This window comes from Haliaeetus albicilla, chromosome 5, assembly GCF_947461875.1.
Source record: "Haliaeetus albicilla chromosome 5, bHalAlb1.1, whole genome shotgun sequence".
Taxonomy (NCBI): Eukaryota; Metazoa; Chordata; class Aves; order Accipitriformes; family Accipitridae; genus Haliaeetus; species Haliaeetus albicilla.
Genome location: NC_091487.1, coordinates 25,021,662 through 25,045,250, shown reverse-complemented (window position 1 = coordinate 25,045,250; position 23,589 = coordinate 25,021,662). Strand labels below are relative to the sequence as shown.

General features: G+C 41.2%; 2 protein-coding genes across 2 annotated transcripts; one reads left to right on the top strand and one right to left on the bottom strand.

Annotated features, from left to right (window-relative positions):
• The first annotated feature begins 33 nt into the window (after nt 1–33).
• SLIRP (SRA stem-loop interacting RNA binding protein) lies at nt 34–4,144 on the top strand. Its single transcript, XM_069783769.1, has 4 exons — nt 34–159; nt 312–370; nt 2,054–2,161; nt 4,020–4,144. Exons 1-4 carry the CDS (start codon nt 66–68, stop codon nt 4,077–4,079), a joined length of 321 nt encoding a protein of 106 aa, XP_069639870.1. The 5' UTR covers nt 34–65; the 3' UTR covers nt 4,080–4,144.
• Nucleotides 4,081–22,051, bottom strand: SNW1 (SNW domain containing 1). Its single transcript, XM_069783762.1, has 14 exons — nt 21,902–22,051; nt 20,667–20,820; nt 18,064–18,225; nt 12,740–12,835; nt 12,541–12,647; nt 11,646–11,750; nt 11,483–11,552; nt 10,709–10,774; nt 9,337–9,453; nt 8,841–8,982; nt 7,052–7,148; nt 6,126–6,243; nt 4,921–5,084; nt 4,081–4,843 (listed from the first exon to the last, which is right to left on the bottom strand). Exons 1-14 carry the CDS (start codon nt 21,913–21,915, stop codon nt 4,639–4,641), a joined length of 1,617 nt encoding a protein of 538 aa, XP_069639863.1. The 5' UTR covers nt 21,916–22,051; the 3' UTR covers nt 4,081–4,638.
• Nucleotides 22,052–23,589: the final 1,538 nt, after the last annotated feature.

Genomic DNA, 23,589 nt, shown 5'->3' with positions numbered 1-23,589 from the left:
GGCGGGCGGCGCTGCGCACTGCCGGGGCGGGGCCGGCCGCCCGCCTTTCCGTCGCAGCTCCCAAGATGGCGGCGGCCAGCGGGGCGCGGGCGGCGGGGCGCCGCTCCAGGCGGCTCTTCGACATCTTCGTGGCTGAGGTTCCCTGGACGGTGTCGAGCAGTGAGTCTGTGCCGCCCCCCTCACCCCCACCGGCGCTGGGCTGGCGCGGGAGGAGGCGGCCCCGCCGCGTGTGCCGGCACTGGCCGTGGGGGCCGGGCCAGGGCGGTTGCGGCCGCGCGGCCCGTGTAACCAGGTGTGCGTTTCTCCTACAGAGGAGCTGAAGGAGTACTTCGCCCAGTTCGGGTCAGTACAGAGGTGCCAACTGCCGTTTGTGAGTATCCGCTCATCCTCCAGCCCGCTGTTCGTGTCGGCTCGGTAGAAGGGGGAAGAGCAGCTGGCTGGTGCTCGCCGAGCCCTGGCAGGGTTGGTCCTGTTGCTGGGGCCCTGCCCTGAAGCCGGCTCCCCCACTCCCTCGGAGCTGCTTTCTGGAAGCCTCTTCCTGTACTCTAGTCAGATTTTTGAGTGCTCACCACCCTTAGTCTCCCCTCCCAGTGGCTGCTGCCGCTTGTCTGCGAGCTGTAGGCCTCGTTGAAGGTTAGTGGTTTCTATTGGCTTTGAAAGAGCTTTAGTATGAACCTACAGTCTTTTCCTCCTGTGGGTTCATACCCATCCAGAGTGCGGGGCTAACACAAAAACTGCAACCTCTTCAGGATGCTCCCAATCTGTCAGCTGTTCATGCCTCTGCCATTTAGGTTATTTATCTTCTGAGCATGTAGGTTGGGGATAATAGTGTCTAGTGCAGTTTCTTAGAGGTGAACAGTAAAAAAAAAAAGTGTGCCTTTCCCCCTCTGTTATGAGTAAGTTGCAGGTCATTGCTGAAGGAGTGGAGGTTCTCCTGCCTGCTTGTGTTTCTCCATGTGATGTAATGGCCTGCTAAATTAAGCTCAGTGTGTAGTGAATGTCAGTTAGTGATCTGATGGGTTAGCTATCAGTTGAGGACCAGTTCGGAAATGGAGAAAGATAGTTTGAAACAGTCTTTTTATTTCTGAACACTGAAGCTTAGGTGTCTTATTTGCCATGCTCTGTTCCTCAGGCCCAGAACAGAGTGCATTGCTTCATTGTGAAGGCTAGCAGCTTACCATAAACCTGCCTCCATTGCTGATTAAAGCTGAACTGATGCATGTCTGTATGTTTTGATTTGGTGATTATTTTAGGAGTGTTCATTAATGCTTAAAACTGCCAGAGGTACAAAAATTTGCCAGCAGCATCAGACATCTAACTAAGACATCACTGGGATACTGAAACTGGGTAGTGTGACCACAATACATTGTGGGTGAGAACTTCACTGCTGTTTCAAAGTACTGCCAGCCATGCCTGATGATCAGAGTGGCAGAGCTGTTGTGAACTCTCTGGTGGGGATCAGAGTTGGGATAAAAGGCACTTTGGTAGACTCAGGTTTTCTGCATTATCTCCTCTTTATTGACAGCTGTCTTTTCCAGCTGGCAAATTATTCTTAAAAATAACTTTTTTTTTTCTTTTCAGTGCAGTTAATGCTTGTCATCTCGAATTGTAGCCTGCTTTCTTAGTACCTTAAGCAGCTGCTTTATCTTGCTGAATGCTTTTCAAGTACTGTGGCAGGCTTATTTTCAAATCAGGCAGCCATTTAAATGTCAGTTCTGTTGTGACTGGCTTAATAGTAGATAACTACTGCAGTTTGAAACAACCGGCTATGCATTATTCCAGTCTTCAACCATAACTTAAAACTTTAAATTTTTTTATGATTGGTGGACTCAGATTGAAAGAAGGGGATGCAGAACAGCCTCTGCTAGGCCCTTGCATGCTGTCAATGAGAGTAAATGTCTTAAAGTGTGAAAAACGCTTCTGAAACAGCAAGTGTGCCGATTTCTCTGATAATTTCTGAATCCTTAAAATTGAATATCTGTAGAAAGTTTTTAACAGCCTGTGTGAATATTTTCTGCAGTAATTGGATTTTATTTTTTAAACTGGTAACTAGGACAAAGATACAGGCTTTCACAGACGTTATTGCTGGATTAAATTCTCGACTCCACAAGATGTTCAGAATGTGTTTCAGAAGGACTCCCACATACTTGAAGGTGCCAAGGTAATGCGCTAATTCCTTTAAAGAAGTTATGTAATGAGTTTAGCTCTTTAATTCTGCCTTTGGTTTGACACAGTAACATCAAAATACTGCCATACTCCTTCCAAGTGTGATTAAGCATTTTGCCACTTAATGTGTGTTTAATGTTTTTTTTAAATCATTAACACTTTTGTTTATTCCCTGCTCTCAACTTGACTTGTTAGGGTCTGAGACCATATAGATACCACAGAGATCACATACCAGAGATCTAAACCTCCTGCTGTGCTAAGCTAAAGGACCGTGAATGCAGTAAAATTGTTCAGGAACTGCCATGCAGCTAGTTATTATTTGTAATACAGGTTTCTGCAGGTGGATTCCAAAATCTAATTTGGATGTTGGGTGGCCGGGGGAGGATGACAAAGAATGTAAAGCTAAGCCTTGAACTTCAGTGAAAGCTGCTTTTTTTCTTCAGCTATCATTTCGCACAGGAAAAGTCAGCTGCCTGCTTTTATGTGTTCAAGATAAGCTACACTAAAGCCAATTTAAAGTTGTTTTTTTTTTTTACTTGCTGTTTCTAACATTTTAAATGTCAGTAAAGGAAAAAATATGACACTTTGGCAATCTCAGTGCATTCGTGTATGGTATCAAAAGACAGCATACGCCATCAGTCAAAAACCTTTGGTCTAGTACCCATACAAAGGTGCGTGTCATTGACTGGCCAGTAGAGCCAGACAACTCTATCATCTAGCTTCACTGTAGCAAACAGAGCAATGAAATGGCCATCCCAATGCTCTCCAAACATTTAGTATGCAGTGGTGTTGACCAATAAGGATAAAAGCACAGTGAGTCAATAGCTGCCCAAAGCCATTAATAAATTAAGAGGTCTCACATCAAAATGATTAGAAACTTCCATCTAGTGTGTTCACTAAATAGGGGCAAATTACAGAGGGGATTTTCCTGTAGACTTACATGTGCTTCAGCTGACCTAGCTACTCAGACCAAGTAGTACAGAGGGAAACCATAAGCAGCAAGCAGGCTGGTATAAAACACATGATCAATTCATGTCTTTGAATAATAAGAATTCTTCAATATCCTTCTGACAACTAGTTTCTAATTTTGAGACTTCAGTGCTAGGAGATGGCAAGAGTAAAATGAATGGGCAAGAGACGTCAGGGATGCAGTATGTGACTGTGATGAAGTATTTTGCTTGACGTAGTTCATACTACTGCAGAAGTTGTCTTTGGTTGTGGTTACTTCAGTACCTATTCCTAAGGAGAGCTGACCTATGAGTTACAACTGTGGTGCAAAAATGGAAGCAGAAATTAAGGAATGGTTTGCTGACTTCAGTCTTAAACTGTGACAAGCCAGCCAGATGAGTATTTAGTGTCAATTTATTGGAAATTATTTTGCTGCTTTTTATTCTTGAAGCTGTAAGATGGCCACATTCACGTGACTGTCTAAACTTCAAGGACTATACTCTCACAAGAGGGGTAAGAGCTAAGAGGCTTCTTTATAGTGAAATAAAAAGCAGAAGGCAGGCAGTAGTTAGCTTTCTCCATTTCTTCAAAAATGCAAGCTTCTCTAGAAGCAAAACACATAAGCACTTCTCCCACTTTGTTCTAGGCTAGGTTTAGAGAGTTACCTTCTATTAGTTCCACTTGAAAGCACAAGCTTTTAAGATGCATTTTGCTGACAGTACTAGCAATTGCTGTGCAAATTACATTCAACTTTCCCATCAGGAGCTTAGCATGTGTAGTTATGGCTCGTGAAAGTGAACTGGTTATAAACCCATCTTCCACTTTCTATATGAATGTTTTAGAAGATCAGAAATGAAAAATATCAAACTTTCTTGCCTAATTTGAATAATTTCTATTGTTTTCAGCTCGCTATCAAACAGGAGCCCCATAGAAGACACAGTCAAAGAAAGAATCGGAGTGAGTGAATGGTGGAAGGAGGCTTTATTTCACTAAATGTAAAGAAATTAAAATAAAGATTACTGAGAAACTATGAATGAGTATGTGTTTTAAAACAGAATCCAGCTGTTTCCCCTCCTTGTTCAAATAAACTGTATAGCCACACTAAAGAAACACTGCATCATAAACTCCCTAGCATCCATTACAGCATAAGACAGTAATTATATACAGCAGGAAAGCTTTTAACAAATGAAGTAAAAGCTTTAGCTACCTACAAAAACTAAAGCTGTAGGAAGGGGCTACATTCTTACCCTGAGATGCTGGGCAACAGGGAATCAGCAAAGTCAGAGCCCTTGCTAAAGAACAATTCCCTTGTGAAATGTTTCAAAGCAGTCTCCATTCCTCCACTCTCCAAGGGTAGCTGTCCTATGTAGAAGAATTAGGGTGTGTATATATATCCACAGGACAAGAGTTGTGAACTGCTGTGTTATAATGCCATCCCTCTATACACCTCTGATATTAAAAATGCCTTTTGCATAAAGTTCAAGCTTGCAGTCCATTTCTCTACCTCTCAAGGAGCAGAGGCACTCAGTCCTTCCTCCTCTTTTTGCTCTCATGCTCATGTTCTTTAGGGCGGCTGCTGTCCGATGGCCGTTTAGAACCACCATGTTGCTTAGCCTCTTCCAGAAACTTGTCCAAACCAAATGGATCCTCCTCAAATTGAACTGGTCCATCTCTGCCCCTCCCTCTGGTGTTACGATCTGAGTTAGAAAACTCTTTGTCAGGAACAAACCTGCAGAAGACATGATACTCAGTTGACTGTAACTTCAGAGTACTAATTACAAGTACTTCTTAACTTTATTTTCTTACCTATTGGTCTTTATTCGAGCCTCTAGATCATCACCATACATGTCCTTATCTACATTTTTACTTGGCCTGTAGATGTTTTGAGCCATATCCTTGCCACTTCTCCAGGGCTGATCGTAAACATTATAAATTTCATCTTCTCCTCCAGCAAAGCCACTGTCCATACCCTGTGAAGAAGAAAGAACAGCAGCATTATTATAACATCAATGAGACTGCAAAACTTCAGTTAATTTATTTTAACATCAAGATATGCTGATAGTGTCACACAGATGCACAAAGATAGTATTGTGTGATTTACTATTGATTTCAAATGAGTTCAAGCACTTCATTAGGATATGAGTGGTTTTGGGTCTGGGATTAAGTTCCAAGAACAGGACACAATCATTACAAGCCCCAGTCAGGGCCACTTCTGCTCTTCCAGAAAGCCACAGGAAGGATTACAGGCCATTCATATTTCAGAATAATGGATCATTTCAGTCTGCCCTGCAAGTACAGCTGTCTATAATAGCCAAGTACAACCATACAGAAATTTGTATTATTCAGAATTTCTGGAAAACATGATTTAAGCTGACTGATCCAAATCGCACAGAAGCTTAATGTAAACTGTGAAAGTACAAGTGCCTGCTTGTTCACTTTTGATTCATCAGCTTTCCCCTCTCCCTGCAAGTCTTTCAGTGGAGACATGAAAAAGAATGATTGACAAACTGCAGGTTTATTCAGGGACTTTCTGAAGCCTCATCTACTTTTTCATCTCTGAGTAGTATAAAGTTCAGGGAAAATAAATGTTGCTGTGAACTATTTATATCTTCAGGATTTTTAATATAAGCAATAATGGGAATAGAAAGTATTTACTTGCTTCTCTCAGAGCAAATTTCCCTTATTCAGTCACTACATTTGTACAAAAGAAGAAAATGAGGTCACTGCAGCTTGAAGGCAAAATAGCTTCTTTTTCCCCACTCCCCAGTGAGAAAAAGCACAACAAAAACACTTTAATCCAGTTATGCATTCAATATATTCCATTTTTGTTGCATCAGCTACAGATAAAGGAGATCAATAGTTTCCCAATCAGTTACGGTGATATTTTTCTTTCAGAGTGTATCCACACCAACTATGAGAACAGGGTCCCTTTGGTATTCTAGCCATACCCACTAAGGAAGGATGAGCATATTCTCATAGCAAGCTACACAGCTGTGGAAGGGTATTTTTACCTTGCTCTGGTTGAACAGCCTCTGGTCATATTGGATTTCATTGGATGGCCTGGGGTTGGGTACCCCTAGGGCAATAACTTCACTGATATCTCTGTTCTCATTTCTCTGCAGCTTTGACCTGAATTAAAAATTTTAAGTTTTATTAGGTCTGTACACCATATTTATTGACATGCTTAACTGCAACCTGTTCCTGTATTGGTTGCTAACAATTTGCCTCAGGAGCCAGATTTTGACTGTTGCCCTTCCTTACTAGGTAACATTTAAAATTTGTCTCCTGGCAAAGAAAACATTTGGGAAAGTTACGTTCAGCTGGGCATGACATTTAAATTTGCTTTCCGCTATCTGCAATTTACATCAAGCTGACTTGGTCTAAAATGCCATATTTATTTTTTGCAAGAACCAGTGTAATTATATTCTGGGAAGGCCAATCCCATTTTAAGATATTAGAGATTTTAAGCCTCCAGAAACCATTTGTGCTCAGAAATCTCACTGGCTTGGGCAAACAATATACTTCAGCCTATATTCACCAATCTGAGCTTACTTCAAATGAACAGCTTTGAGAAACAAAGCCACTAATGATACTCTGGTCCTACTGAAGTGATAGGGTCCAGGTTTCAACCTTGGTTGCCAGCATGTCAATTAAATCTGAATATACTGAAGTTCTGCTAAAAAAAAAACCCCACCCCAAACAACTCTGCCTCCTCCATTCATCTGTAAAATTCTAAATTTAGAAGAGAGTACTGCAGTATGCTGACACTTTAATACCATTTCATACAATGAGTGAAAAGTACTTCATACCAGTGAATATCTCCACAAGGTAAAATTCAGGCACTCACATCAAGCAAAAGGAAGCCCAGTGTAATAGTTTCTCTAGGGGGGAAGTCAGTGCCAGTACAGGAATAAAGCAGTTTTCTTTTGTGACTTACCTTTTGTCAGGGGCTGCCCTGGAAAGATTTCTGTCATGTTGTCTCTCTTTGCGCCGGTCATGTCTGATTTCGTCTCTCTCTCTAGCTTCTCCATCCTCTGAACAAATGCAAGATTGCTCATTATAGACAAATATTTGAAGTTTGAATTAACTATGCCACAGACATCAGCACAATGATTCAATTCAGTATTCTTTTACAGAAGAGAAGTGACCCTTAGCACTATTTAAAATGTTACACTTCAAACAAACACATGGAAAACCACAGCTTTCTTACGCCACATGCTATTAACTGTCCTTGACAAGAGTTAAAGCAGACATATCCAACAACTATGTCCTCTCAACTTTCAAGTGCTTAGAATATTTGTCCATCTAGGAATTAATATCCTAAAACACTTACAGATCATCATATCATACTTTTAAGTGTAAAAATATTGTTCAAACATGCAGACATCTAAGTGCTTTGAAGAACATTCTGTGACTCAGAATCACTCAGGTTAGAAGGGAGGCTCTCGTTCAATCTCCTGCTGAAAGCAGGATCAGTGCTGAATTCAAATGAGGTTGCTCAGGGCTTTGCCCACTCAGGTGGGGAAAACCTCCAAGGATAGAGATTGCCAGCCTCCCTGTGCAACCTGTTCCACTGCTGCTTGTCCTCCTGGTGAAAATTCTTCTCCTCACATGTAGCTGGAATCTCCTGCTTCAACTTTTGACCACTGTCTCATTTTTTCACTGTGCAGCTCAGTGAAAAGCTCTGATGATCTCCTTGTAGATATGGGAAAGCTCCCATTAGGTGCCCCCAAAGCCACATCTTCTGGCAGAACAAGCTTCATTATCTCAGCATCTCCTGACTAGACAAATACTCTAGCCCCCTGACCATTTTGATGGCCCTCCACTGAACTCACTCCAGTTTATCATTGTCTGCCTTGTGCCTGGGAGCCCATAACTGCACACAGTATTCCAAATGCAGTCTAACAGGTCATCAGTAAAAGGAAATGATTACTTCCCTTGACATACTGGTTATGCTCCTGCGGATGCAGCTTACTATGCCCTCAGCATTATCGCTGCCAGGGCACACTGCTGGCTCACATTTAGCACATTGTCCACTAGGACTCCCAGGGCCTTTTCAAGAGTGGCTCTTCAGGCAGCCATTCCCCAGCCTGTTGGGAAGAGGTTAGTCCATCCCAGCTCCAGGACTTGGCATTATATATGACCACATCCTCCACCCTTTAGAGGGATCGTAACTGCTCTGTAAGTTCAGCTTCTTGATCTTTGAAATGTCATTTCAATCAAAACATAAGACTTACCACAATGGTTATGATTTAGTTAGGTTAGCAGTTTTTGGGCCTAGTGGCCAACAGAACTACAGTTCTGCAAGACCAGTTCTAACAGTGCAAGAGACAGAATACTGCATTTACCATCTTTGAAAACTTATAGTTCTTTGTTTACAAAGTTGCTCTTCACCTGCAACAAGCCTTTTCTAAAAAAATGGTTTAGAACAGTCCATGAAAGCCATTACTTGCACTGATCCATTAACAACCCTGAAATTCTCAACAATGTCCTAAATCTGTATACACTGACATACTGCTGTGAGGTTCAAATCCAGATCCCATCAAGCCAGCCAGTGAATTAACCAAATTCACTGGCTGATCAAGTAAAGACATGAAGAACAGATATCATGCTTAAAAATTACTGTGGATATTTAGGTATTATAAGTTCTCATGTTACTTCTCCAAATCCACATTTCAGGGTGTGGTAAAAAAACCCCACAGCATCTTAATAACAAAGAAATGTACCTTTTTCAACATGGGTTTTGATCCCTGCTCTTCTCTCCCTGGCTTTCTGAGCCATTTCTCGGAGCTTTTCCTCATGTTTCTCCTTTTCTTTCTGAGCCATCTTCCTCTCCACCTGGGCACGCATCTCTACTGCCTCACGAGCCTGCACACATAAGACATAGTTAAAAAGACAGAAAGCTAGCACCTGGGATGCAAGCAGATCTTCTGTCATAGAGCTATCCAGTAAGCAGGTCAGGAATAAGCCACAAAGAGGAAGTTCAAAGCCAGACAGCCACAGCAGTGAGAGCTGAGAAACAAGATCCATGACCTCCAGTAATTTAACCCACACTGAGCCACTGATTCAAAGACACTGGGAATAAGACCTTACATCTTATGTTAGCTAAGCAGCAGGATAAATCAGAAGCTATAGCCTATTCACGGTTGATTTTCCCAAGGAAACAAACATACAAAGAAGGTAAAACCACATGGAATAAAACAGTTTAAAAAAACACCTTACCTTTCTGTCAGCTATATAGAGAGCCTCAGCAAGCTTGGCAAAGTTTTCATTAATATGAACAGTCTGCAATCCTCTGCCATCTGCAGCCAGACGCTTATCTAATGGAATGGTGTAACCCTACAGTGGAAACAGAGGCAGTTAATCACAGAAACTAACATTATTTGTATATAACAAACATTATTTATTGTGTAAGAAAACAAAACCACAAAACTCGCAGCCCATCATTAATATGCCTCAATGGACCTCCTTTATATATACTCCAAATTCATACCAGGCAATACAAAGCTTCGCTCCAATTCTACACTCCCCCCAAATCCGAATCACAATTTCCCTTCACGTTACATTTTAGTACAAATGACAGTTTTTGACTGATAAAGTCCACTCTTTGCTTTGTGTTAAGAACTACAGATAATAGCTTTCCCAGTCTCTAAGCTGTTTTACCATTTGTGCTTAAAAATGGTTTTCCCTAAACTGTTTTCACATCTGTTAAGAGGTTAGCTGATTCAAAATGAGAAAGTAAGGGGCAAGGCTGCCAGCAAAAGTAAGATACTCTAAATGCCAATTTTGCTTTCAAAAACTGAAACCTAAAATTATTTATAGATTATATTTTAAGATTCTTTAGTGAGCTCTACAAAATTTTTGCTTTGGTTTTAGCATCTGTAAAATTTGACCTACTAATTAGCATCAGTCCCAGTTATACAGCTGTGTTGAGGTAGAAAAAAAATAACATCCAAACATGCAGCCTTTCCTTCCTCCATTTGAGGAGGCTGCCTCATAACAACTGCTTGGTAAGTTTGAGAACAATTAGACCAGTTACTGCAGCAAATCATAAATCCTCCCTTCTCTCTGAACATAAACTTACTGACTGATAATAATCAAACGGACAGGACATACCTACTCAAACAAGGAATAAAAATAGCTAAGTGATGAAAACTAATCAGTGAAAGAATGCAACAAGAACTTTCCAGAAATTTAAAAAGAAACATGCTTGGTTCTCTGTGAATTACCTTTCCCTTTTTCAGTTTAGATGGCTTTACTTTGTGAGCTCCAGAGACTCTGGTTTCAGACTCCACATACTGCACTATTATGGGGATTTTAACTAATGCCATTTTTGTCTCTCAAAATGCATGATCTCTGCCATGAAGTAACATATTCTCTCTCAGTTCTATACTCCTGTCAATCTGACAACCCTTGTATGCCAAAGAGAGAAAAACTGAGTTGTACAATCATGTGTTCTCCATGCTGGAAGCAGCCTAGCCTAGTTTACCTAACTCTAGAGGTTTAAAACCAGTATTATTCAAGCTTATTCATTCACAGAAGTCTCCCAGCAGTGTGCAACATTAGAAAGATAGATTTATGACAACTTAATTACCTTTGCATTCTTCCAGTTTGAAATGCACGGAGGAATTTTCCACTCTTGCTGCTCTTTCACAGTCATCTGATGTAAAAGAAGAAGCAAAGTCATCTTTAGATTTATAGCAAAAGGAAATACTGTTTTCTTTCTCAAAGGCAGCTATGAAACTACTTATAAATTAGAGTACAAAGTTCAGGACACGGCTACAAAAAACCCAACTCTTCTTAGCAGCAATAAGATGTTCATTTCTGCACTGTACCTTTGCCAACATTGAATAAACTAATGATAGCTTTTCAGCCATCCTCTTAAACTTTTGTCACACAGGCCGGAACTCACAGCCAGCTTGTTAACATTTGCACATTTAATAGCAGTTCAAGATGTAGGAAACTGATGAACCACCACTACGCTTATCTCTCGGAAGGAGCTAATCCTTAATAACACAAGTTAGTGTTATTAAGGATTAGCCTAATAGTGTTGTCTAAAAGCAGCATCAGTGTACCAAGGCTAAAGCCTCAGCCAACTCATCTATGCCATGAACAACTCCAATAATGCAGCCCTGCATAAAATACACGAGAAATCTACTCAACCTTTGACAAGGTACATAGGAAGAGAGCTAGTTTCAGAACTGCCCAAACAAAAAAAAGAAAAAGCCTGCACTGGGCACCAAGTTTATCACTTAACATCACATCAAAAGAACAGTAAGGAGAAGGTGCACAGAAATGACCTAGAACAAAAGAGAATTTGTGAACCCATCTAGAATTCAAAACTGAGAACAGCTATGACATTTCATACCTTTCTACTAGGAGAGTGCATTACAGGTGCTGGAGGAGAAGGTGGTCCACGCGGAATCTTCTTGTTAATTCTGAACAATTAGGAAAACAATTACAATCAATATGCTATACAGAAATACACTTCAGAATCTTCTATTTGCTGTGAACAAATTTTGAATATTTACTTGAATCTTGGAGGCTCCATAGGGTCCTTCTGCATTTCCACCATCCGAATAACTCTCTGTTTTGCTCCAGAGTTGAAGGCAACGCCTTGCTGAGATGGTGTGTACCTGAGTAAAACAAAGCACTCTGTTCTCTGCACACAGCTAGATATTCCTTGCCCACCTCCATTTTCAGTCAGTTCACTGCTCTAGCTGCATTTTCATTTTATCCACACCAATTTAAGACACTTCTGTTGTGAATGCCAGGAGCAGGTAACTGCACAGAGGATACCGGACTGAATGCAGAGAATCAATTACCAGACAGAATGTATCTTCCCAGGGCTACATTCTCCTGTTTCAACCTAGATTCTGAAGTAGAGGAAACAAATAATAAAGTACACACAGCATGACACAATACTCTTTACCTACATCTGTGAATCCCTGATGACTACTTACTGGTTATTAGAACCTCTTCACATACTTTTTTCAGAATTTACCTCAAGCCAGGTCTAACCCTGCCATGGAATTTTCCTGTGTTCACGGCAGAAAATCATCATAAATGAGTATCAGCCTCCTAGTAATTCCAATTCTTTCCAGTTGCTCATTTTATACGAGGGAAGAACTTTGTTACATGCCTTGTATTGGCTTGAAACTCCCAGTAAAGACTCTGTTTTTAAGGCAGCATCATTAATAGCGGCATCATTAATAGTGCTCCCCAACAACATCTGTATTTTGTTGCTAAAACAATAACCCCTCCACAAAGTGCCACAACTCAAGACATGTTAAGACATATTTCAACACACTTCAAACTAGGTTATCATTAGTGGGTTAATTCAAAATACATCAATTATATATATATGTATATGTATGTATGTATATACATAACACAACATCTTACACACACACCAGCACTACATACCGAATGTACTGTGCAGGAGCTAGTTTGTCAGCTGCTCGAACCGGCATGGCTGCTGCAACTTTTTGGGAGACTGATTTCTCCAAGGCTGCTCTTGTCTTCTCTGTTATCTGAAGAGAAAAATACCACAATATGCATCTCATCATATATGCAAGACATACAATATACCACTGATAACTAGGCACATCAATGCATGTAATACCTCTCTAATTGCTTCCTCGTCTGGTCTTTGTAGTTCAGGATCATCCACATTCATGACCTCTTTTGGCACAAGATCTGTGTATTTACTGTAAATAACCTGGAAGACATTACATTTTATTAGTGCTAGCAAATAGGAATAAATGTACGTGTATCAAAGGAAACATTTCAGGCCTAGATTATACTTTAGGTACTAAAGAAAACTTGTATAGGACTCTAAATGCATTACAATTACATGTTCTCCAATGACTCCCACGGAAAAAGAATATACTCTGGACCCCATTTTACAGATGGAATAATCAAAGAAAAGAAGCAATTTGATTAAATATAATTATGTAAATCACTCTGAGAGCTGGGATTGGACACTAGTTTCCTGCTGCCCTTTCCTACTCTTTCCCTTTTTCAGGGTCCCCAAGACAGACCAAAAAAAAAAAAAAAAAAAAAATTCCACATTTGTACCTCTGTTTTCAAGGTTTACTTAATAATTTGATACAAGTCTTTTTCAGCATCTAGATGTTTCTGTTTCATTGTGCTTGCCATTTCCTTGAAAAAAACAAATGCTTGAGAAATCTGTTCTTGACACCTTCCTGTACATAGGTATTTCAGTCTTCATACAACATGCAGCAGCTCTCAGTAGCTTTAAGCTCCAATTTTAAATATAGGGAAAGAACACTATTAAATAGCTACAGGGAAAAATTTATTGTATTGCATTAATGCTTCACGTCTGTCCAAAAAATAACATCAGAAAGTCTTAGTTCAAAGGGTTAAAAGTCATTACAACTATTATTTCAAGTTCATTATGAAGTGCATGTCCAACTGTGAAACTGACCTTTAGCCTCAGCATGAATTTGTCACACAAGAGCCATTTACTGCTTCTCAGCCTTCGCTCCTAAAATTTTAATCCTTTGAATTAGTATCAATAATATCCTAGCTTCTCAGATGCTGAATGAAGGACATCTGAAGAGCAGTGTTCCTCTAAGGTAATTAACTCTAAGTCTGAGCGTCTTGCTGCATGAAGAACAAAGTATGCTGAAAGAGCTCAGAATATCCCAGAAGACAAAAAAGAAAATAAAAAAAGTCCATGAGGTGCTCTAAAAACTACACTACGCCGAGGTACAAATTAACTACGTGAACTATTTAAACCCTAAAGTATTGCATGCAAATGGCAAGCTGCATTAATATGCAAGAAATCCGTTATACAGATTAAACTAGCCTGAAAATACAAAATTTTTTGTCTCAAAAACTTGATACACTTGCATGTTCTTACTGGAGTCCTTTTTTGAGGTGATATAGACAGGCACATAAAGATGTTGCACTCTGTCGTTCTTCTAGATATTTACCTTTTTTTAAAAGTAATGTTGAGACATTTTATTAATCTAAGATAAAGAGGAGACTCAGATTGTTTGATATTGTAGTATGCCCATCCACCACCATTTTTCACCTATGACATTTTAAAGGAAGCATCAGCCTGTGTTTCAGTTATTTCATTTTGATGGCTACCAAAAATCAGAATCTCCTTCTAGGCAGAAACAAAATGCTCAATTTTTGGTACAGCTGCATGATTCCCTGGCTGGCTGGGGCAGCCTTAACCGGCAGCTATTAGAATCTGCATGCCACTGCCATCAGAAAGAAAACAATCTTACCTAACTAGTTGTTTAAGATACTGTAGCTCATGGTAGGATTTAGACATCAATCACATTCAGAGTTTCACAAGACATCCGATAAACACAAGTGTCTTGACAGAAATTTCTTCATTTGTAAGACACAAATCCCTCCCATCAACATATTTTATTCTCTATATCCAAAGCAGCTCTGTACAGCGCTCACCAATCCTATATGTAAATCAGGAAGCTACCATCAAGCATTGCAGAATGAATTGCTTCCTTGTCAAAGAATGGTTTCTCCATATGAAGCATATAACATTTTAGAAGGCATTACAATTACCTGGTTGTAAGCCTGGCACACACATCAGAGAAAAAATTGGTGATAAGCTCTCAAACCAAGCTCCACCATAAGGCAAATACATTATGAATAAAGAACACTTTTGATTCATGTTCTCTTGACCTGTTCCACTGCTGTGACAGGAGTTTCTTCAACAATGGAACTCTTGTAAATGTTTCAACTGAATTCACAATCTTGAGAAAAAACTGTAGGTAAGATTTGTGGTTCTTTTTTTCTCCTTTAACATCCAAGCCACAGCCTTGGGCCACCATGAAGAAATCCAACTCCTGCACAGAAAGTCATCCTTGCCAGAAAAACACAATGGACCTAATGATTCCATTCCTTGATTTCACTCTCTCTCTTGTCTTAATAAAAACACAGGAAGCAATTATATGTCCTTATTTTCCTAATATGGGGCAGAGCATCAGTCTCACCAAAATATATCAATTATGATGCATTATTTTAGCCTGGCTTTTAGTAATGTGAGTAGAGAAAGTATTCAAAGAGTCTATAGCAGCACAAGAGCTAACCACATGGCCAATGCTGGAAATTCTTCATCTGGACAACCAGACGGAACTCCATCCTCTAATCTGTAAGGTCATGCATCCAGGTTTGTCAACATTATCCAGCATTTCATGTCTAGCAGACTTTCTGCCAGCCCCAAACAGGAGGCTTGTCAGACTATCTGATTTATGTCAGCATTTTTCAAGGAAAATTCTCTGAAGAAACTATTTTTTAAATATGTAAGGGAACAGATGCAAGAGAGATGAACCAATGCAATAGCAGAAACTGCTGACAAACCATCTAGATATAGGGTTCAGGTGATGGAACTGCTGCTTCTACAAGAAAGCAGAATACTAAATTCAACTTCAAAAAATCCATAAGCTGTAGCAAAAGCAAAATTTGCTTAACTCAGACCAAACAAGCAGCTCATAGAATAGGATCAGAAACTCCATCTCATTTCTGGCAGGCTGCTAAGTATCTGTTTCTCTTAACTCTAAGTATTAAGATTGAAGAAATATTTGAATTACAACTGCCACTCTCAGGATAATGAAACTTCCTGTATGTAATCCTACTGACACTGTACTACCAGAAGTTCTCTCTTATAGAAAATATTTCACATTATTCAACTCAACACAGATCACTGAAGATCTGCTCCCTATAACATCTCTGCCAATACTTTCCTCTCTCCTGCACAACAAGTGAAGCAATAGTAGTTCAGCTACTTTCCAGTGAAATTGTTTCAAATACCTAATTTTCCCCCAGTTTTACTCTCCCTTGAATCACAATACTTAATCTTTAGTCTCAGCATTCACATCCAGCTGGATGCAATCAGAATCAAGCTGGCCCAGAAGGCAGAGCTTAGGGTTAGGAAACCCTAATTCCAGTTCTACAGAGCCCAGTTTTGGAAAAGCCAGGCATCTCTCCCATCCTGGTAAGTATGGCTACAAAATGCTAATATTACTGCTTCGTTACAGATGCCACATGGAAAATTAATGAATGCTGGTACAGGTCTTCATGAATCAAATATGAAAAATGTTAACAGCTTAGATTTAACTTTACCTGTTCTAAGTATTTTCCTAACTCCGAACCAAATAAGACACGGCGAAAGATTAGTCATTTTTGCCTAAAGCCTATCATTTCTAGATCTTTTTCAAATATACTTAGATCCCAATCTGCACAGTTCTATTATACGCAAGTTAAATCTGATCCTACAAGTAGGTAAAGATATATTTGACAAGTTATAAAAATGAGGGCTTAACTACACCAGTTTTTCTTTTTTGCTTCTTATTTGCCCTACAGCTTCCCCAAAATCAGTATGATTATTACTTCTTGCATACTTATCTGCTCCAAATAATTTTTTATGCTTTGGGATAAATCAAATTTCTATGTAGTATCAAGTATTTAGTATCAAGTATCAAATATTTAGTCACAAAATTTTGTAAGTGTAGTTAATATTTTAGCACCTTCCTCTGGACAAATAATTCAAGACACTACATAAAGTCTGATGGAGCCCCAGTGAAAGTCCCCTCAATACAAATACAGCAACTGCTGTTGTTTCTGTTTAGTCTGACTACCTTCTACCACATGACAGCATAGAGTCTGATTTGAACTAATTTTTTTTCAAAGGTACTGCAGTAACTTATGATGCACAGGATAAGGATATACAAGATGTGACACTTTTCTGACACTCAACAACAGAGTATTAATTAAACATAAAATCCTGTTGGCATTATCTTTCTGCAACTTTGGCAACTGTAGGATCAATTTAAAACAACAACAAAAAATTATCTGTTAAGAATGATTTCCCTATATATTCCTAGAAAGCTCACCCTATTTTTTTATTTGAGAGGTAAAGTTCACCTTTTGCTTTTATGATTAGATAGGTTTCCCCCTTCCTCATTTGCAGTAAGACATAGGGCATATTACATACCCATAAGCTTTTCAAGGTATCCTAAATTAAAGCAGGAGATGTCAAATTATTTTGAAAACAACTATTCATGTCCGTTAACGAAAACACCTTTTGTAGTTAACCCTCTTTTGAGATTTTCGTTGGGTTACCCTATTCTTTACACAAGATGCTTGCTATAACAAGCAGCTGGTCATACACTTGGTCATGCCTCAGCAGTCTTCTAGCCCCCAATATCTGCTTAAGAGAATCAACAAGTTTTAATGTAGTCCACTTTGTTGCACTTGAAAAGGCAGACTTAAATACTCCTTAAAGTGGACTTAGGAGACCCAAATACCTGGTCCCCTCAATAGTAGTTAGGACTTCAAGATAAAGTGTCATCTCTTTGTTTTTAGAAAGGCTACTGTATACAGGAAATTGAAGCTAGTTCCCCTTAAGCTCGATGAGAATCTTGCCATCACCAAACTTAACACAAAAATTTTGGAGTATAACCACTGGCAATACTTTCTGCTGCAATTAAGAAAAAAAAAAAAGTATCCAACAACATTGAAAACAGCCAGAAGAGTCAAACGTTAAATTAATGAGACACAAGGTGCACTATTCTGAAAGCTGAACTGTGTTTTTTCTTCCCCCTCCCCCCCTCTCTACAGACTGAAATGAGGCTGCCTGTGATCAGGCCTGTTTGCAGTTTCTTGCCTTCATTGGAAAGCTCTCTAACAAAAGCTGCTAAGCTATCAAGCAAGTTTTGTGTAGAGAAATTCACCATTTTCACCTTACCTTTTAATTACATAACAGAGAAGATCACACAGTGATCCCAGTCAAAATGCTCATGTCTGTCTAACACTATCTCAGGTCTTAAAACTTAAGAAAACAGGACACAATCCACTTGGCTAATGCCAGACCAATGAGTTTATGCAATGTGTACATACAACTTTTCAACGTATACATGCCAGTCTACATATTTGAAGAAATACTACCTTGTCCTTTGATTGTCCCTGTCGAGCAATTGCATCATATTTTATTTTTCCTTCTGCATCCACCTGAACAGCCAAAGCATTGGACATTTTCTTCTTTCGGCCCATATCCAATGGATATTGGGCCACATGAATTTCTGGGAAAGCACCCCCATCGCCAAAATCCTACACAAAAGAAAAAGCAGTGAATGACTTAAAGACAAAAACATGGTACAACACTTGCATAGGTAGGAAATGGAATGAATGAGAAGATTGTTTTTAACAAAATGAAATATTGCCAGAATGCTCTAGTAACATTATTATTTTAGCTGTTAAGAGAGCATGGACTATAGAACTTACACTTATTTAAAGACACTGAATTGCACAGACATCTTGCAGTAATTATTCCCTGCAGAGAGCAAGAGCTCATATCACTAACTAGAATGTGCAGGCACTACTATGCTGCAGACAAAACATGACTAAGTATTTAATTCACATGTGAGTTACTAATTAGAACTTCAAAAGTTTACCTTCTGCAATAAAGCAACTGTGGAAATACTAAAATTACAAGAGCAGCATTTTTTGCATGAAAATTTCTACTGGTTATTTGTTGCTTTTCACACCATAATGAAGTCAAATTGTTAAAAAAAACTTTCCATTCCTTCCAAAGCCTGTAGCTCATAGCTTTACAATGGCACAAATGCCAAACTATCCTGTTTTCTTACTCTGATATGTGAATACATTGCAAACTGGGCCAGCACCCAACAGCCCAATATTCTTAAAGTTTACTTCCTCTCTCATTCAACATATTGCTGTAAAAGCATTTAATGAACAGATAACCAAAAGACCTCTTAAAGCAGAGCATCCTAACTCTGCAACACTGAGGATGCACACAAAATTGGCACTATTCATAAACCAACTTCAGGCTACAGTTTCAAACACAATAATTCAGAGTAAGCATTTGCTTAAAGCAGTATGAACATCTCCCTCTGCCTCTGTTGCAAAGGTACTGCTTATGCAGAGTGTGATTAATGAACCAGATCAAAGAAGAAAAATGGGTGTCTTGGGTAGATTGATCTCCCTCCATGCTCACCATGTGACCAAATAGTTAACACCACTGCAACAGAGAGCATGGACTGAGGCTGGAATGAATGAGCAGAACACTTCCCTCCAAAGAAGAACATGCTTATGCCATCTTTAAGTGCTCACTGAAATATAGCTTCAGTTAATCAAAGTCTTCCTCTGCATGTCCCACATTCAAAAGTTCATTACAGAATAAAAGTATTAGGCAAAACAAAAGTCAGTCATTCCTCAAAATTTTGTGCATAACCCTTGATCTATTAAGAACAGATTTTGTTTTTTTTCCAACAATGGCATTCCAGGATCACTGGAAAAAGGTTATGCTTTGGAAACACTTACCGCTCTTGAAGAATTTGCATTTGTTTATGAGGCAGAAAGGAGTCCTTAACAGTCTTTTTGAGATGTGCATCACTTTGTGGCCCAGTGATGCTGGAAACTCTTTGAAAACCTTCATCACCTGACTTCTTAAGATCTTTCACTAATGTTTAGAAAGAATAAGCTCTAAAATACTAACTTTAGTAGTCAACAGTGTAGGGAAGGCCTACACTAGGCGTAACAAAGGTAAATTTTTAACATCCTATCCTTTAGTAAATGCTGGACCTACATATCTAGCACTAATGAATCACCACAGTACAGCGTTGGATTGACCTCTAAAAAAATGGGACTCGAACATAAATGAGGGCAAGGCTGTTACTAGCTCATGAAATTATGGTATTTGGAAACAATGCAGGATCATACATGAAATACTGTACCAAAACCTCAACAGCATGCCTTATCCCAAGCACACTGGCTTGCGACTCATCAGAGCAGGTCTCCGATGTTATTGTCAAGTACCATTTCAAAATTTGCAAAGTTTTGTGGCTCATAGTGAGAAACTGTACTAGAACAGTTTTGTAATCAGAGCTATAAATCTGTATTTTCCCTTCTACCTTTTAATATTTCCAGTTGAAATTATGTTAAACTGGCAAGGATTACAGCTAAATATACACAATGTTGTCCAAAACCCTTTTGCCAGTAACATACTTAGACAATGAATATCTGACAAATTTTTACATTTCCTTCCAACTCTAACAATTTTCTCCCCCAAGAGCAGCTATCTTTTGTTACACTATGAACAAAATACACATAAACATTCTCTTCTCTGATACACACATGTTCACTTATTCCAGCTATAATTTGGAACGTGTATTTAACAAACAACGACAGAGGAACAATACAGATGTCTTTCTCAAAGGATCCTTGCATTCACAGATTGTAAACTGAAAGGACCATAGACCTATTTCCATATTACAACACAACAACCTCTGAAGGGAAGAATCCTTATAATGTCCTGTTTACCACCAAATGTCTTAAGCAATCCGATGAATTAGAACAACTTCCCCCAAGCCACGAATATATCAAGAGGTTTGGAAGGAAATGCTTCATGTGGTAAGGCTTTGCACAATTCTGAGCTACACTCAAGATGCTCAGTTTACTTCTACTCCAGAAAATGTACTTTTTTTCCCCATTAGCAGACACACTACTACAGTGTGAATTTAAATATCTACCTCTAGCACCCGTGGTATCCATCCTTTCCGGTAACCGTAGGGGGGAGGTTCCCTTCGTGACGAGACTAGAGCAGTCTGCCTAGATCTTTGAGCTCTTGCTCTTTCTTCTAGTTCTAGCTGGTCTTGAGACAGCTGGGTTGGAGCTGGTAAAAAACTGCACATCCATAGACAGACACCAAAAAAAGAAAGACATCAAAAGTTAATTCTGATAACTTCACTCAGTAACACTCAACTATGCTTGAGTCTACTACTAAATTATTACTTTCTCTACAATCACTCTATACAGATTAAAAAACAATTTATGAAACTTGAGTATTGCACTCATAAACCTGAGGGCAGTAAGTTCTGAGATAATAGCGGCAAAAGCAACGTGTGGTCTGCCAGCATTCTGGCAGATTCCTATAAAAACTGATACAAAATTCATGCATATTCACATCATGTTTGAACAGGAGCATGACAATACCCATTTTCCAGCAAGAACGTCACATACCACTGCATATTCTTCCCACCACTACAGAGCAGAAAAATAAAGTATGTCCCTAGGTCCCAACGACTCCCAAAACAAATGCCTAGAAAGATATCTGCCTGCCACCTCCTTCCTTAACGCCAGATACCTCCCGGCCAAAGCCAAGAAGTCAGACCCCGATTTCTTGACTTCCCATTTTTCAGCTCGTCCAGACTACGGAGCCCTTTTACGCGTTTATTACGGAAGCTTCCGTCTCCGAGAAAGCCGGCATTCCAGGGCAGCCACTGAAGCTGCACTCCTGAGCCTTGCGAGAGAGGCAGTAGCTTGCAACAAAGATCTCTCTCGCCGTCGCTCACGGTAAGGAGACCTCGACGAAACCCGCACGGATCCGATCACCTCCAGCCGCGGCGGAGGACCGCCTTCTTCCCACAGAAAACACGCGAACGACGCAAAGCCCTGAACCAGGGGCACTGCCGAACACCCCCTCCCGCCAAGGCAGGACAAAGCAGGGCAGGGCAGCTCCCCCAGCCCCGGCCCGGCCCTCGCCGCCCGCCCTCCGGCCGCGGCCCGGCCTCCTCACCGGCCGGCGGGCCCACTGCCCAGGAGAGGCCGCGGCTCCGCAGCGCGCTCCCGGAGCGCGGCCGCCCTCGTCGGCCGGAGCCTCGCACAGCGGCTGGGAAGCCGCAGGCAGGCCGGGGAGAGCAGTCACCCCAACCGGGGGGGGGGGGGGGGGGGGGGGGGGCGGACAGACGGGGCCAGCCAGACCCACCTGGTGAGCGCCATCTTGCCGCCTCCGCCGTCTTCTCGGCAGCCAGGCCGCGGGGGAAGGGGCGGCGGCAGCTGCGCACGCGCCACGCCCCGCCGCGCCTCGCTGGGAATTGTAGTCTGGGCGACGTCACACCCGGCGTAATGGTGCGCATGGGGGCGGGGCGCCCGGGGAGGTGTCGTTCCAGGCCCACGGCGCTGCGGGGCGTTAGCGGGGCGCCGCGGCCGTGAGGGGATGGCTGCGCCCGCGGGCGGAGCGGCCCTCTGGGCGGTTGGCTCCTTCCGGGCCGACTCGGGGCGCCCAGGGTGGTGGAGGACAGCTCCGGCCGCGCGGGCTGGCCTCAAGGCCGCCGCGAGGTGTGGGTTGCGGCAGGCGGCAGCCAGCCCCGGGGCCGGCAGGCGGCCGGGCTGCGTGGTGCCCGCGACGCCGGGCCCGGGCCTGGGCCTGCCGCCTGACGGCCACAGCCCAGTGAACCGCCGCCCCAGCAAGATGCGCGGTGTCTCCCGTATTGGGTGTCTGTCCCGCTGGGGTACCTCCCCGGGCATTGCTGGCCGCGGCAAAGGCGGGCAGAGGAGACGAGCCCATGGAAATGGCGCAGTTCAACAAGGCTGCACCAGAAAAGCAAGAGCAATACAGATCCCTTGGGCACGCTTGGAAGAAGAGAAAGGGGGGAGGTCGCTACAGTATCTTCCCCAACCCCCCCCCCCCCCCCGACATCCTGTCTATTCAGATAGATTCCAACAAGTTCAGTAGCTTTATGGGTTATCTAGCTGAAGGTGTCCAAGTAAAAAGCAGAAAATACAGAGCATATGGATTGGAACAAAATTTCTTACTCTGATATCTGCTATTTAGATATTGGGACATGAGAGAGTAGGTAAAAAGAGATTGGAAGTGGTGTAAAAATAATACTGATTAACAATAAAAACTAGCGTATTAAGTGCTAGGAGTCATACTGTCTGTTTTCATAGGCATCCGTGTGTTACACAGCAAGCCAAGAGATGCACTCTTTAGAGCGTAGTTAAAACGTGGAATGGGGAAAAATACTTTTCAGCGAGCTGTGGTAGATGGGAACTAGGTGGAGCTTTACATGAGTTAAGTTGCTATTTGCGTTGAAGTGGCAGTATACGGTACCATATATAAACAAAGAAATTTAGTTATTAATTAGTAACTGCTATTGTTACGTTTGCATCTAGTGAATCAAAGGGAAAATAGTCCCATTGTGCTAGGGATGGTTCATCTACAAGAGAAACAGAAGCTGGCCAGAGAGGAAAAGGGCAGAATGATTAAGAAACAAACACAAGTCTTTATTAGAAATAAAAAAAATAATACTGTAAGAGGCAGGAAGACTATGAGGCAGACTAAATGTCTGTCTTGCAGTCTTCTAGTCATTTCGTCTGTCTTACCATCTTCTAATCTGCAGGGCAGACTAGTCCTGCAGACTAAATTAATCTGCTACAATTTCTAGCATGGGGGGGATTTGGAGGAAGGTAAGGACAGTCCTGTTGCAATTGTTCTATGCCAAAACTCTTGTCATCTCCAGTGTGAATCAGACTTTGGCTTTGCATTGTGGTGACAGCAGCTCTGTTACCACCTCTGTGAGTGACAGATACTTCCCCTTCTCTCCAAGACAGCTGGCCTCTTATGAGCACTTCAGACAAAGCTAAAGATACAAGACTTTGACGTACATCGTT